This window comes from Cyprinodon tularosa, unplaced genomic scaffold (assembly GCF_016077235.1).
Source record: "Cyprinodon tularosa strain WSP-4 unplaced genomic scaffold, ASM1607723v1 ctg920, whole genome shotgun sequence".
NCBI lineage: Eukaryota > Metazoa > Chordata > Actinopteri > Cyprinodontiformes > Cyprinodontidae > Cyprinodon > Cyprinodon tularosa.
Window position 1 is genome coordinate 73,139 of NW_024039697.1, and position 16,118 is coordinate 89,256.

At 41.1% G+C, this 16,118-nt stretch overlaps 1 protein-coding gene across 1 annotated transcript in view; it reads right to left on the minus strand.

Moving 5' to 3' along the window:
* Positions 1 to 1,922: 1,922 nt before the first annotated feature.
* p2rx3b (purinergic receptor P2X, ligand-gated ion channel, 3b) overlaps positions 1,923 to 16,118 on the minus strand; it is a 52,887-nt gene continuing 38,691 nt past the window's right edge. The window contains exon 12 of the mRNA XM_038274596.1: positions 1,923 to 7,158. Within this exon, the coding sequence (XP_038130524.1) occupies positions 7,039 to 7,158 (120 nt within the window). The 3' untranslated portion in view covers positions 1,923 to 7,038. The remainder of the gene's footprint in view (positions 7,159 to 16,118) is intronic.

A 16,118-nucleotide genomic window follows, 5' to 3' on the forward strand; every position in this document is an offset into this window, starting at 1 on the left:
TTATAGTCTTTGGACCAGAGTCTCTGAAAAAGAAGCTGATTAGCCAGTCACTTCATTTGGATGGGATGAAACTGATTTCAGGTAATAAAGTGAAAAATCTTGGTGTTTTTTTTTTATCAGGACCTGTCATTTAAATCCCATATCAAAGAGATTTCTAGAATTTCCTTCTTCCATCTGCAGAATATTCTAAATATGAGAAATCTCCTGTCCAGGGGTGATGCTGAGAAACTAGTCCATGCATTTGTTACTTCAAGGCTGGACTATTGTAATTCTTTACTATCAGGAAGTCCACAAACTGTAGTTAAAAGCCTTCAGCTGATCCAAAATGCTGCAGCCAGAGTTCTGATGAAAATGAAAAAGAGAGATCATATCTCTCCTATCCTGGCTTCTCTTCATTGTCTTCCTGTTAAATCCAGAATAGAATTTAAAATCCTCCTTCTCACATATAAAGCTTTAAATGGCCAAGCTCCATCTGATATCAGAGATCTGATTGTTCCTTATGTTCCTAACAGAGCACTTCGCTCTCAATCTGCAGGTTTACTAGTGGTTCCTAGAATTTCTAAAAGTAGAATGGGAGGCAGGTCTTTTAGTTATCAGGCTCCTCTCCTGTGGAACCAACTACCAGTTTTAGTCCGTGAGGCAGACACCCTGTCTACTTTTAAGGCTAGGCTTAAAACTTTCCCTTTTGATATAGCTTCTAGTTAGAGTGGCTCAGGTTATCATGAGCTATCTCTGTAGTTATGCTGCTATAGGTTTAGACTGCTGGAGGACATAGGGACCCTTTTCATCCTTCTGCTTAATTCTCTGCAGTAATTGTCTCTGTAAAGTGCCTTGAGATTACATATGCTGTGAAATGGTGCTATATTAATAAACCAAATTGAAAATCAAAATATTTGTTTGTTCAAACTCTAACCTTATGCCTTGGCTGTGACTCCATCCTAGAGAGAAATATCAGCTGTGCTGCTGCCATCAACACCTTTGTTTTTAGATGTTGGAGCTTGACCTGTTTTTCAGTGTAGTCCTGTATCTCTGACTGTGACCAACTGGATTTGTTTACTTTCTTTCTCTGACATGAGAGCAGGCTCAGAGCTCGTCTGACTGGCTGTGTGTTTGCTGGGCAGGGCCACATGTGGAGCTGATTGATAGAAAATGTTTTTCTGCCGATTTCTGTATGTCTGCTTCTGTCTCCTTGAACCAAAGTCGGTCTCAGCAGATGGCCGCTCACACTGAGCCTGGTTAAAAGGGTTTTTACCTTAGATAGAAAACTTTGAACCAATCTGATATAATGTGAACATTCATTATAGTGGGAGCTAAATCTGCAAAAGCTGACAAGTTGATGGATGTGTTAAAAAGTATTGAAAGCAGATGGAGATGGAGGACAAGGTTTTGAGATAAGTTTGAAATAAGACTAAGTAAACGCTATTAAATGTAAACCTTGGAATATAGTGCTTCATTTTAACATGATTATTTTGTAATTGGGTGTTCTTTTATAGGCTAGGACCCTGAAATATACACAAATTTCTTAAGGGCATTAACATCAGCTGTAAAGCTAGTGTCAATTGATAGGCAGCCAATCAAAATAAATTCTTTGAATTTAAACAGCATTTTTTTTTTATTATTACAGAGAAAATCAACTGAAGGTCAATATGCATTTCATATTAAACTGAAAACACCTTTTTTATGTTATTTCCAATGTTGTGCCAGTTCATAGAAAAGGAGCTTAAAGTTCTGTTCACACAGATGAATATGAACAAACTCACTTTCATAGTTCACTTTTTCAAAACAAGTTCACAAACCTATAATTGAACTATTTCAAGTTTATTTGGTTAAGGAAGCCACAATCCTCCACAATAGAACCTCATATTTCACCCTTTAAATGTGTGATGATAATATATAGAAAAAAATGGAAAATACTGGATGCATTCAAGGTATACTGGATGTGCAGTGAAGCCTTTATTTAGCCAAATGACACAGAACTTCAGACACATTCAGGAACATTCAGATTCTGCTGAAAAGATTTGGATCCAAAATTATTTTTTCTGTTCATCATTCAGGAGCAGATATGTCACTATAAATTTGAAATGGGCTGATGTAAGAGCTTATTTGTTAAGTCCTGAAAGCCACAGTTTGCACTAGAGCATGAGTTTTTCTTTCCCAGTCTTCCTTTGTTGATCATACTCTGCCGAGCGCTCTGCTAAACTGGTATCAGAAATCCCAGCAGATGAGTCTGAATGGAGCACACTAGAACTAGCAGTAGACATGCTGCTCTGTCAGGCAGTCTGCCATAATCAGTGCGGTAAAACCTGACGTTATGAATAAAAAATGTCGTTATCAATTGAATGCCAATGTGAGCCGTGTGTGTCGCTCAGAGTGAACGTCACTTTTGTTAATGTTCATCACTTCAAAACTGATCCGTTCAGTTCACCATATTCAGTGGATACTGCTCATTCAATGTACTCATGCACAACACTGATTATTTCAACCTGGAGAGCCTCACACAGCAAAAAGCAGCAGTTACAAAGTTTTATTGACATGAAAAAAGGAATAGGTATTGGAGCTCAGACAGAAGACATCGATGCTGAATGCAGCTCTGTGTAACCAGGTAGTTTGGTCAGAGACATCTATCTCCCCAAAGTCTGACATTGGTTTTGGAATGGAGGCTGGAGAATAAGAGGAGAGTTAGGAGTCCAGTGAGATAAAGGTGGAGAAGAGGTGAAGCTGTTGAAAAGGTTTTCCTAGACAGTGACTGACTTATATGAGGGCGAGGAGCTGCGCTGATATGAGGCGGATGGTGATTAGGTTGGTTGCAGGTGAGGCAGAGCTTCATTCATCTATCTAGATCAGGGATCACCAACCTTTTTAAGGCTGAGGGCTACTTCATGGCTACCGAGTCATAGGAAGGGCTACCAATACTGACCTATGAACTGGAGGGATCAGTGTTCACCTACAGTAAATCTCATCCATAAAAACTCATCCATAGCCTGCAGATGAGGTTTTTTATACATTGCACATTTCGTAAGAAGGGTGGCCAATCTTTGTGCATGAGGCCCCTAAATGAATGGCTTGTGGTGCTTTCTATTTCTCATTCCTTCACATTGGAGATAAGGTTTCAAGAGTTGGAGTCCTTAGGGATTAGCTTATGTCTGAACATCAGGGCCTAAAAGGCGCTTCTTTTCCAAGGTTATTAAAAAGTTATTGGCAGATTATATTTTTCTAGCTATATCTTTTATTGATCATTAGGCTATTTAGGACCTTTCTATGTCTCCTCTATGTTAAGGCCAGAACACGCCGAATCCATATTTGCATCCGATCTGATAGAAAATCGTGTCGGATGAAGCCCTGAGGTTAAGCGCTCAATGAAAGTCAATGGGGATGACTGACTAAAATGGGACCCAGGTGCAAAGTCAAACATGTCTGCATTGGGGGAAAATATAAAATAAAATCTGTCAGTCTCACGGGGAAAGAGTCCCTTTTGGAGTCACATCAGGTATATAGTTGTCATGATCTTGGCGCTGATGGTTTGGTTTTTTCCTTTGCTCCTTGCTCCCTGTCTAATTGGTTCTCCGGCTGATTATCGCCGATCATTTCCACCTGGTTCCTCTACTATTTAAGTTGTGTGTTTGCCTCCCATCAGCGCCAGGTTATTCTTGTGTTTTTGTGAGATGTTCCCTAGCAATCTGTAGTCTGTCTGTTTTCCTGATTTTGACCAGTTTTCTGCCCTGAGGATCTCGAGTTTTGCCTTGCCTCTATCTGCTCTGTTTGTCGTATCTGATCTTGTATTCTACCGGCTTCTGGTTCTGGAACTGTCTTCTGACTTCGGCCTTGGAATTCCCTTCTGGACTCTGTTGCTGCTCGGTGTCGGCTGGCGCCCGCTCCGCTCGCTCTCTAGGAACTCTGGGGGCGTCACCCGCCGCAACTGCGGTCAAGCCCCCCTCCTGGAATCTGTTGTGTTCTCCGCGAACGGACTGAACTTTGAATCAGGTCAGTGACTAGCTCCAAGTCATATTCAGCTCCAGATCCAGTCCAGGCGAGCAGCAGCGCGCACCTGTTTGTTTAATAAACACTTTGAACTTTCCCACTGCCTGTCTCGCCTTGAATTCTGGGTGCAACATTCTGAGATCATTACATATAGTAGCTGGACAGACTGGTGCAAACACCATATCTCTTGGGGGAGTGGCGTCTTCGCAGTTAGGGCATAATGCTTGGATTCCTAAGGTTCTGAGTTTGATGCCCACTCCCACAGGCTGCCACTCTGGGTCCCTGACCAACTACTGATTGCCCCCCAGGCGCCCCACAATGGCAGCATACTGCTCCTCCAGGGGTAAAATACAGATAGTTCATTTCTCCAATGTGAGATCAATAAAGATAAATTATTATTATTTTTGACCACCATAAATGAAACCTTAAAAAAAGGATACTTTATCCATAATAGGAGATCAGAAGGAAAGAACACGGAAATATAATATTGATCTTTAGTGTTTATTGCAGTGTTTTTCTTTTCTTTAGACAAAGATCTCATTATGTTTTTAATATTTTAATATTCTCTATCTGTTCTGGTTCGAGATGCTGCACAGACTCGTTAAGTAGAGCTGGTGTTTTTGTATTTTTATTTATTTTTAATAACTTTCATTATCTGTTCCAGTCAAATGTGGGAAATTGTTTTAATGTGTGCACAGAGACAGAAGTGAAACAAATCTGTACAGATCTGCTCACCATGCTTAGTCAGAGTCTCTCTATATGCAGTCAGTGTGACACTGGAGAAAATTGGATCTGAGATTAAAAAGTTGTATGGAACCGGTGTGTTCAGGCCTTTAAGGACTGTTAATCCTTTGGTAAAATATCTTCACTTAAATCTTAAATCTTTAGCATTTGGAAATCATGAGCAAGCATTTACTCACAATTTTATGATAATTTTTTTTCATAGGTAGAATCTAACTGGAGTATGTACTTTGCATTTCACTGTTATTGGATTGCATTAACAATGTATTTCAATGTGTAGAACCTTGAGATAAAATTTGTTGCTAATTTGTGCTTTAGCGATAAACTGAATTGAATAGAATTATCTGTAGTTGCTTCAACACCAAAAAATCACTTTGTTTGGCAGAATTCTTGTGCAATAATTATTTGGATTTTACTAATTTGCACAATAAACCTAGATCCTAAAACATTTTTGTAAATATCCACCCATGCTCCAAATGAACAGTGTTGGGCAAACTACTTAGAAAATGTATTGATTTAGTCTACAAGTTATTCTACATTAAAGTTACCCAGCAGATAAATGTAGCAAGCTAAGCTACAACAAAATGACAAAAGCAGTTTCACTACATATAAGCTTCTTTTTTCTAAATTCAAACTTCCTTCAAAGTCATAGCCATTTATTGATCAAAGAAGCTGTGAAAAACAGATCAGATCCGTGTAATTGTTTATCAAACTCTTCTGTTTCAACAGCACTAGTACTTGTGTTAAAATTTCAAATATAACTTTACTATTGAGGTATAAATGAACATTTAATCCTTATATCTTTGGAAAATCCTGCATTTTACAACCACAACAATATCAATATGTCTCTAATATGACTAAATTAGTCATTGTAAGTTAGTCTTTAGATGAATTAAATCTTTGACCTACTTTGATCTGTTGATTTTGTCTTGCATTGTGTGGTGTTGCTATGGAGCTGTCTGTGTATAGCAAAATATTTATTGGCCCCATTTTGTACTACTGCCATCTGCACAAATATGATCCATTTCAATTTACCACAGTTTTGTTTTCTATAAAAAAAAAAACCCTGCACAAACTAATTTTGTTCTGCTTCTACTAACCATCCTGCATGAATCTTTTTCATGCATATTTATAACACATCCATGTTTTTGGCTAATACTATATTAGCTCTTGATGTTTGGTGGCTGAGTTGCGGTGACTAGCTTAGCAGATTGTGTCAACTACAACAAACTACTTTAAGTAGCTGCATGTTTCTCATTTTTACATTGGACTACTTTGGCATGAAGACGTTTCTGCCTCTGCATTCTCTTCCATTGCCTCAAGCTGATCTGGTAGCTACCTGCTGCATTTGACCATTCATGCTGGCATCTTTTTATACACTAGGGAAATCTTGATGATAGGTATTCAAAGTTAAAAGGCTGCTACAGTAGCACCCATTAAAAATGGCCCTTTCCAGTCAAAGCCAGCCGAATGGCAGCCTACTTCCAGCCTCTGAAGTGACCCCCTCCTCCTCCTGTATGGCCATACATGCATTTTGTTTACTCTAACTCCACCCTTTCATTGAATTACATGGTCTGACCAGGAAAACGCACTTCTCTTTAGATCTTAATGTCCACAAATATTGAAAGAAAGTATATTCTAGTACAAAGATTGATGTTTTAAAAAGGAATGTCAGGGGAGAAGCCAAGGACTAGTCAAGGACCAGTCAAAGTCCAGCCAAGGACCAGTCAAGGACCAGCCAAGGACCAGTCAAGGACCAGCCAAGGACCAGCCAAGGCAAGTAGGGAAATGTTGAATGGCTACTATTGTATATTCTCACAACGTCTGCGTCACGAGAAGAGGAGGGGAAATCTGTAAAAGGTCTAGAAATGCCTGGGAAGATGTAGTTTGAAGCTTCTGTGGACGAGATCTCAGTTCTACTACTGAAAAGCTATGTGATGTTGAAAACAGTGACATTAGGAGCACACTACTGGTAAATGTAGAGAAAGCTAGTAACGGCGCTACTGCCCATCACTGGTCATTGATCAGTTTGACTTTCCTTGATCCAGTACTACAAATAAACCAAAAAACAACAACAGTGTCTATCAAGTGATCCACTGATCATTGTACGGCTTTTCATGGACAACCAAAAATTAATGTCTAACTAGCCTTCGACGACTGATTCAAAAATCTATTGAACATGTTCCCATGCAGAGAGAGTCATGCTTTATGCTGCATTCATTTGATACATTTTGATTGTATAGTTTTAATGCTTCCAGCTTTCAAGGAGCCCATGTAATGAAAAACTGAACCATACATGTAGTGATTTTTCTTGTCGGTTTAGCTGTAACGTTCAATAGAAAATGCGCCTGAATCACTGGATTTGAAAGGTGTCCCTCTGAGCGACAGTTGGGAGCGATACAAGCCGCTGCTGTGGGAGTCCAATGGATCGTCTGACACCTGTAGTAGGAGAAAGAGAGGCAAAATAAAAGACAACTATACACCCATCTCAAATCTATTTCTTCCTTAAAAACAAGTCCTGTTAGTGATGCCCTGCTCTGTTCTGGAAACTCTTGTAGAACTTCTTAAAATAATTCTAGAAAAAAAAATATTTTTGTGAAATGAAGAACAACCCTTAGCATCATCAGACTGTCAAAGAATAACATTGTTGTCAGTCAGAGGCCTCTTCAAACCTGCTGGAAGACAGACGGCTACAGGAGATAATCCTGCCCAAAGCAAACATCTTCAATAACAGATTGAAGAAACTTACATAAAAGTTGCAATAATTTTCCTTTGGGGTTAATTAAGTGTTTTTGAATGGATTTAACAATTCAATTATACTTTGAATAATGGCATAAAAACAAAATGACCTATGCTTTTTCTCAACATAGTAGCTTTATCTGCTCTGTTCCTGTTTGGCTGTGACTCCATCCCGAAGAGAATAATCGGCTGTGCTGCTGCCATCAACACCTTTGTTTCTAGATGTTGGTGCTTGGCCTGTTTTTCAGTGTAGTCCTGTTTCTCTGACTGTGACTAACTGGATGTGCTCTCTTCATCCTCTGACATGGGAGCTGGCTCGGAGTTCGTCTGCGTGGCTGTGTGTTTCCTGGATGGAGCTGCCTGTGGAGCTGGTTGACAGTTGCCTTTTGTATCTCTGCTTCTTACTCTATGTCTGCTTCTGTCTCCTTGAACCCCAGTCGGCCTCAGCAGATGGCCGCTCACAATGAGCCTGGTTCTGCTGGAGGTTTCTTCCTGTTCAAAGGGAGTTTTTCTCTCCACTGTCACTGAAAGATGTCCTTGCAATCTCATCCAGGCAAACATGTCTTCCAAGTCAATGACTGGATGCAATCAGCTGCTTTTCCTTGATAGAAAACCTGACTATATTCTCCGTTAGATGCTTTGAGTTGAAAAAGCAACAACTACAGCTCCACCTCCCTCAGCAACACCTCTGTTTTTGGACTCAGTAAAATGGTGGGTTTTTAATATTTATTAATAAGGCCCTTTCCACTGACCATTAATGGTTGAATTTGGAAAATTTATATGTGATAAACTTAACTTTATACACGAAAAAATTAGCAGGAAAGCAATACAGTCTATTATTTTTTAGTAGCTCCTTATTCTATTTTATTATTTATCTTTTTATATTGTATTTATCATTTACTTAATTTGTAACCATTTAACTCAGTCTCCCCTTACATTTTATAAGGATTCATAGGTAGATGATGTAGCCCTGTTTCAACTGTGCAATATAGTCATATTGATAAAACAATTTCATGTTAATTCTATTTATGTAAACAAAACAAAACAAAGGAACAATGTGCAAGTGATAAAAAAATAATAAGTCAAAAAAGTAGAATAAATAGATTAATAAATGACTGTGGGAAGTTGGGAAAGTGATGAATAGCAGGAACAGTGGTATTAGCGTATAATGTGATCCATCCCTGCAAATCCGTTTTTTATAATGCGAGAATTTCCCTCTTAAAAAATCATGTCGTTGTATAGATACTAATGTGGCATTTCAGATTAAACGAAGAAGATTATCACCGCTATTCACTGGTGTGCGCTCCTCTTCTATCTTTTTTCTTCTTCTCATATAGCACAGTTTAGTCATAATTAGCGTTGAGTTCGAAGCTTCAAACAGTAGCCCAAAAACTTGTTTGGACTTAGAAAACATGCAAATTGAACCAGAAGATCCACCACTAAGGATATAGCATTGGTTTGGGTTCTTTGTTAGCCTGCAATACAAGATACTGATCTATGCCTCTGAAAGGGGAGATTTTTTTTGTGACCCTTTTTTTAAAGTTGTTTTTTTCTTGAAGAAAACTGAGGGGGTGGACTCAGGCTTCAGCTTTTAAAAACCTACAATGCAGAAATATGGTTGATTCCTTCCTGCTATCATCCCAACCCCCGTCCCCATGCAGGGGAAAAAATACCCTGCCTGGTCAGCCCAAATGACTGCACATTCCTCAGGTTAAGATCTTCTGGTATGTTTTCTAAGCCAAAACAAGTTGTTTCATCCATCCATCATCCATCTGTCTATCCATCCATCCATTATCCATCCATCCATCCATCGTCCATCCATCCATCCATCAGCCATCCACCCATCTATCATCCATCCATCATCCATCTGTCTATCATCCATCCATCCATCCTCCATTCATCCATCCATCATCAGTCCATATTTCCATCCATCCATCGTCCATCCATTCATCATCCATCCATCCGTCATCCATCCATCCGTCATCAATCCCTCTATCCACCAATCCGTCGTCCATCCATCCATCATCCATCCGTCCATCCATCCATACATCATCAATCCGTCTATCCATCCATCCATCATCCATCCATCATCCATCCATCCATTTATCATCCATCCATCTGTCCATTAATCCATCCATCCATCCTTCATCCATCATTTATACACCTGTCCATCCATCAATTCATCCATCCACCCATCCATCCATCTGTCCATCCATCCATCAAACCATCCGTCCATCCATCCATCCATCCATCATCAATCTGTCCATCCATCCATTATCCATCCATCCATAAATCCTTCCATCCATCTGTCCATTAATTCAACCATCCATCCTTCATTCATACATCTGTCCATCCATCAATCCATCCGTCCACCTATCCATCCATCTGTCCATTCATCCAACCATTCATCAATTCAATTCAATTCAATTCAGTTTATTTATATAGCGCCAAATTCACAACACATGTCATCTCAAGGCACTTTACAGTTCAACCAGATCATACAGTCAAATTGATACAAAGTTTTCTATCTAAGGAAAACCAGTTGATTGCATTGACTCATTGACTCAAATACAATCCCCCACACTAAGCATGCTTGTAGCGACAGTGGAGAGGAAAAACTCCCTTTTAACAGGAAGAAACCTCCAGCAGAACCAGGCTCAGTGTGAGCGGCCATCTGCCGAGGCCGACTGGGGTTCAAGGAGACAGAAGCAGAGATACAAAAAGCAGCTGTAAAAGGCGGCCCCGTCCAGGAAACACACAGCCAGGCAGACGAGCTCCAAGGCAGCTCCCATGCCAGAGGACGAAGAGAGCACATCCACTCAGTCACGGTCAGAGAAACAGGACCACACTGGAAAACAGGCCGATCTCCAACATCTATTAACAAGGGTGTTGATAGAAGCAGCACAGCTGATGTTTTTTTCCAGGATGACGTCACAGCCAAACAGGAACAGACGAGGCAAAGCTACTCTGAGGAAAAGCAGAGAGAGCAGAAGGTTAGAGATTGAACTAACAGATTCTGCAGAATAGGAGAACAGAGAGAAAATGAAGCAGAATGATGAAATGGGGGTCCCTATGTCCTCCAAAAGTCTAAGCCTATAGCAGCATAACTATAGAGATAGCTCAGGATAACCTGAGCCACCCTAACTATAAGCTTTATCAAAAATGAAAGTTTTAAGCCTAGCCTTAAAAGTAGACAGGGTGTCTGCCTCACGGACTAAAACTGGTAGTTGGTTCCACAGGAGAGGAGCCTGATAACTAAAAGATCTGCCTCCCATTCTACTTTTAGAAATTCTAGGAACCACTAGTAAACCTGCAGATTGAGAGCGAAGTGCTCTGTTAGGAACATAAGGAACAATCAGATCTCTGATATAAGATGGAGCTTGGCCATTTAAGGCTTTATATGTGAGAAGGAGGATTTTAAATTCTATTCTTGATTTAACAGGAAGCCAATGAAGAGAAGCCAGGATAGGAGAGATATGATCTCTCTTTTTCATTTTCATTAGAACTCTGGCTGCAGCATTTTGGATCAGCTGAAGGCTTTTAACTACAGTTTGTGGACTTCCTGATAGTAAAGAATTACCATAGTCCAGCCTTGAAGTAACAAATGCATGGACTAGTTTCTCAGCATCACCCCTGGACAGGATATTTCTAATTTTTGCAATGTTAAGAATTGGTCCTAGCACTGATCCCTGTGGTACTCCACAGGTAACCTTTGAGCGTGTTGAAGATCTATCATTAACATGAACAAACTGAATTCGATCAGATAGATAAGATTTAAACCAGTCTAGTGCTGTTCCTTTAATTCCAACAAAATATTCAAGTCTTTCTAAAAGAATATTATGGTCAACTGTATCAAATGCAGCACTAAGATCCAACAGGACGAGCACAGATACAAGTCCATTATCTGAGGCCATGAGAATATCATTAGTGACTTTCACCAGAGCTGTTTCAGTGCTATGATGAGCTCTAAAGCCAGACTGAAACTCTTCAAAAAGTTCATTATGGTGGAAGTGATCGCAAACTTGTTTGGCAACTACTTTCTCAAGAATTTTGGATAAGAAAGGAAGATTGGATATAGGTCTATAATTGACCAAGTCATCTGGGTCAAGAGACGGTTTCTTAAGCAGAGGTTTAATTACAGCAATCTTAAAAGCTTTAGGTACATATCCCTGTAACAGAGATAGATTAATCACATCTAAAATGGAGGAAGAGATCAAAGGGAATACCTCCTTAAATAACCTGGTTGGAACTGGATCTAACATACAAGTTGAAGGCTTAGATGAAGACAATAATTTTGCTAATTCAGAGAGTTCAACTGGATCAAAGCAGTCTAAACCCGGTTCAGATTCCATGACTACCTCAGGTACAATCGCGGATCGAGGAGTGCTTATGATCTTTTTTTTAATAAGATCAATCTTATTTATAAAGAATCCCATAAAATCATTGCTGCTAAGAGCAGGTGGAATGGACGGTTCAACAGTCCGTCCGTTGACGGACTGTTGAACCGTCCATCCGTCCATCCAACGATCCATCCATCTGTCCATTAATCCATCCATCCATCCTTCATCCATCATCCATACACCTGTACATCCATGAATCCATCCATCCATCCATCCTTCATCCATCATCCATACACCTGTACATCCATGAATCCATCCATCCATCCATCCTTCATCCATCATCCATACACCTGTACATCCATGAATCCATCCATCCATCCATCCATCTGTCCATTCATCCATCCATCCATCAATCCATCCATCATCTATCCATCCATCCATCCATCATCAACCCGTCTATCCATCCATCCATCGTCCATCCATCCATCTGTCCATTAATCCATCCATCCATCGTCCATCCATCCATCATCCATCCATCCATCAGCCATCCACCCATCTATCATCCATCCATCATCCATCTGTCTATCCATCCATCCATTATCCATCCATCCATCCATTGTCCATCCATCCATCATCCATTCATCCATCAGCCATCCACCCATCTATCATCCATCCATCATCCATCTGTCTATCATCCATCCATCCATCCTCCATCCATCCATCCATCCATCCATCCATCATCAATCCATATTTCCATCCATCCACCGTCCATCCATTCATCATCCATCCATCCATCCGTCATCCATCCATCCGTCATCAATCCCTCTATCCACCAATCCGTCGTCCATCCATCCATCATCCATCCGTCCATCCATCCATACATCATCAATCCGTCTATCCATCCATCCATCATCCATCCATCCATTTATCATCCATCCGTCTATCCATCCATCCATCCATCATCAATCCGTCTATCCATCATCTATCCTTCCATCATCCATCCATCCATAAATCCATCCATCCATCTGTCCATTGATCCATCCATCCATCCTTCATCCATCATCCATACACCTGTCCATCCATCAATTCATCCATCCACCCATCCATCCATCCATCTGTCCATCCATCCATCCATCCATCATCAATCTGTCCATCCATCCATTATCCATCCATCCATAAATCCTTCCATCCATCTGTCCATTAATTCAACCATCCATCCTTCATTCATACATCTGTCCATCCATCAATCCATCCGTCCACCTATCCATCCATCTGTCCATTCATCCAACCATTCATCCATCCATCCGTCCATCCAACGATCCATCCATCTGTCCATTAATCCATCCATCCATCCTTCATCCATCATCCATACACCTGTACATCCATGAATCCATCCATCCATCCATCCTTCATCCATCATCCATACACCTGTACATCCATGAATCCATCCATCCATCCATCCATCTGTCCATTAATCCATCCATCCATCCATCGTCCATCCATCCATCATCCATCCATCCATCAGCCATCCACCAATCTATAATCCATCCATTATCCATCTGTCTATCCATCCATCCATTATCCATCCATCCATCCATCCATCGTCCATCCATCCATCCATCAGCCATCCACCCATCTATCATCCATCCATCATCCATCTGTCTATCATCCATCCATCCATCCTCCATCCATCCATCCATCATCAATCCATATTTCCATCCATCCATCGTCCACCCATTCATCATCCATCCATCCGTCATCCATCCATCCGTCATCAATCCCTCTATCCACCAATCCGTCGTCCATCCATCCATCATCCATCCGTCCATCCATCCATACATCATCAATCCGTCTATCCATCCATCCATTTATCATCCATCCATCATCCATCCATCCATTTATCATCCATCCGTCTATCCATCCATCCATCCATCCATCCATCATCAATCCGTCTATCCATCATCTATCCTTCCATCATCCATCCATCCATAAATCCATCCATCCATCTGTCCATTGATCCATCCATCCATCCTTCATCCATCATCCATACACCTGTCCATCCATCAATTCATCCATCCACCCATCCATCCAACCATCTGTCCATCCACCCAACCATCCATCCATCAAACCATCCGTCCATCCATCCATCCATCATCAATCTGTCCATCCATCCATTATCCATCCATCCATAAATCCTTCCATCCATCTGTCCATTAATTCAACCATCCATCCTTCATCCATACATCTGTCCATCCATCAATTCATCCGTCCACCTATCCATCCATCTGTCCATTCATCCAACCATTCATCAATCCATCCGTCCATCCAACGATCCATCCATCTGTCCATTAATCCATCCATCCATCCTTCATCCATCAACCATACACCTGTACATCCATGAATCCATCCATCCATCCATCCATCCATCTGTCCATTTATCCATCAATCCATCCATCATCTATCCATCCATCCATCAATCATCCATCCATCCATCCATCATCAACCCGTCTATCCATCCATCCATCGTCCATCCATCCATCTGTCCATTAATCCATCCATCCATCCATCATCCATACACCTGTCCATCCATCAATTCATCCATCCATCCATCCATCTGTCCATCCATCCATCAATCCATCCATCCATCCATCCATCAAACCATCCGTCCATCCATCCATCCATCCATCTACCCATCCATCATCAATCTGTCCATCCATCCATTATCCATCCATCCATCTGTCCATTAATTCAACCATCCATCCTTCATCCATCCATCTGTCCATTCATCCAACCATTCATCAATCCATCCGTCCATCCAACGATCCATCCATCTGTCCATTAATCCATCCATCCATCCTTCATCCATCATCCATACACCTGTACATCCATGAATTCATCCATCCATCCATCCTTCATCCATCATCCATACACCTGTACATCCATGAATCCATCCATCCATCCATCCATCCATCTGTCCATTCATCCATCCATCCATCAATCCATCCATCATCTATCCATCCATCATCAATCCGTATATCCATCCATCCATCATCCATCCATCCATCCATCATCAACCCGTCTATCCATCCATCCATCCATCGTCCATCCATCCATCGATCCATCCATCCATCCATCCATCATCAATCCGTCTATCCATCCATCCATCATCAATTCGTCTATCCATCCATCTATCATCCATCCATCCATCATCCATTTATCCATCAATCCATTCATCCATCCATCATCCATCCATCTATCATCCATAAATCCATCCATCCTTCTGTCCATTAATCCATCCATCCATCTACCCATCCATCATCATCCATCCATCCATCCATCATCCATCCATCTATCATCCATCAATCCATAAATCCATCCATCTGCCCATTAATCCATCCATCTGTCATCCATCATCCATCCACCCATCTATCATCCATCCATCCATCCTTCCATCTATTCATCCATCCATCAATCTACCCATCCATCTATCATCCATCTCTCTATCCATCCATCCATCCATCCATCCATCATCAATCCATATATCCATTCATCCATCGTCCATCCATTCATCATCCATCCATCCGTCATCCATCCACCCATCCATCCATCCATCCATCATCAATCCGTCTATCCATCCATCCATCGTCCATCCATCCCTCCATCCATCATCCACTGTCTATCCATCCATCCATCATCAAACTGTCTATCCATCATATATCCATCCATCATCCATCCATCCATAAATCCATCCATCCATCTGTCCATTAATCCATCCATTCATCCTTCATCCATCATCCATACACCTGTCCATCCATCTACCCATCCATCCATCAATCTGTCCATCATCAATCCGTCTATCCACCCATCCATCCATCCATCTGTCCATTCATCCATCCATCCATCAAACCATCCGTCCATCCATCCATCCATCAATCCATCCATCCACCCATCCATCTGTTCATTCAACCATCAATCCTTCCATCTATTCATCCATCCATCATCCATCAATCCATCCATCCACCCATCCATCTGTTCATTCAACCATCAATCCTTCCATCTATTCATCCATCCATCATCCATCCATCCATCCATCCATCCATCCATCCATCTATCCATCAATCTATCCATCCATTCATCATCCATCTGTCTATCCATCCATCCATCCATCCATCCATGCATCCATCATCCATCCATCCCTCCATCCATCCATCATCAATCCGTATATCCATCCATCCATCGTCCATCCATTCATAATCCATCCATCCATCCGTCATCCATCATCAATCCATCTATCCATCCATCCATCCGTCCATTATCCAT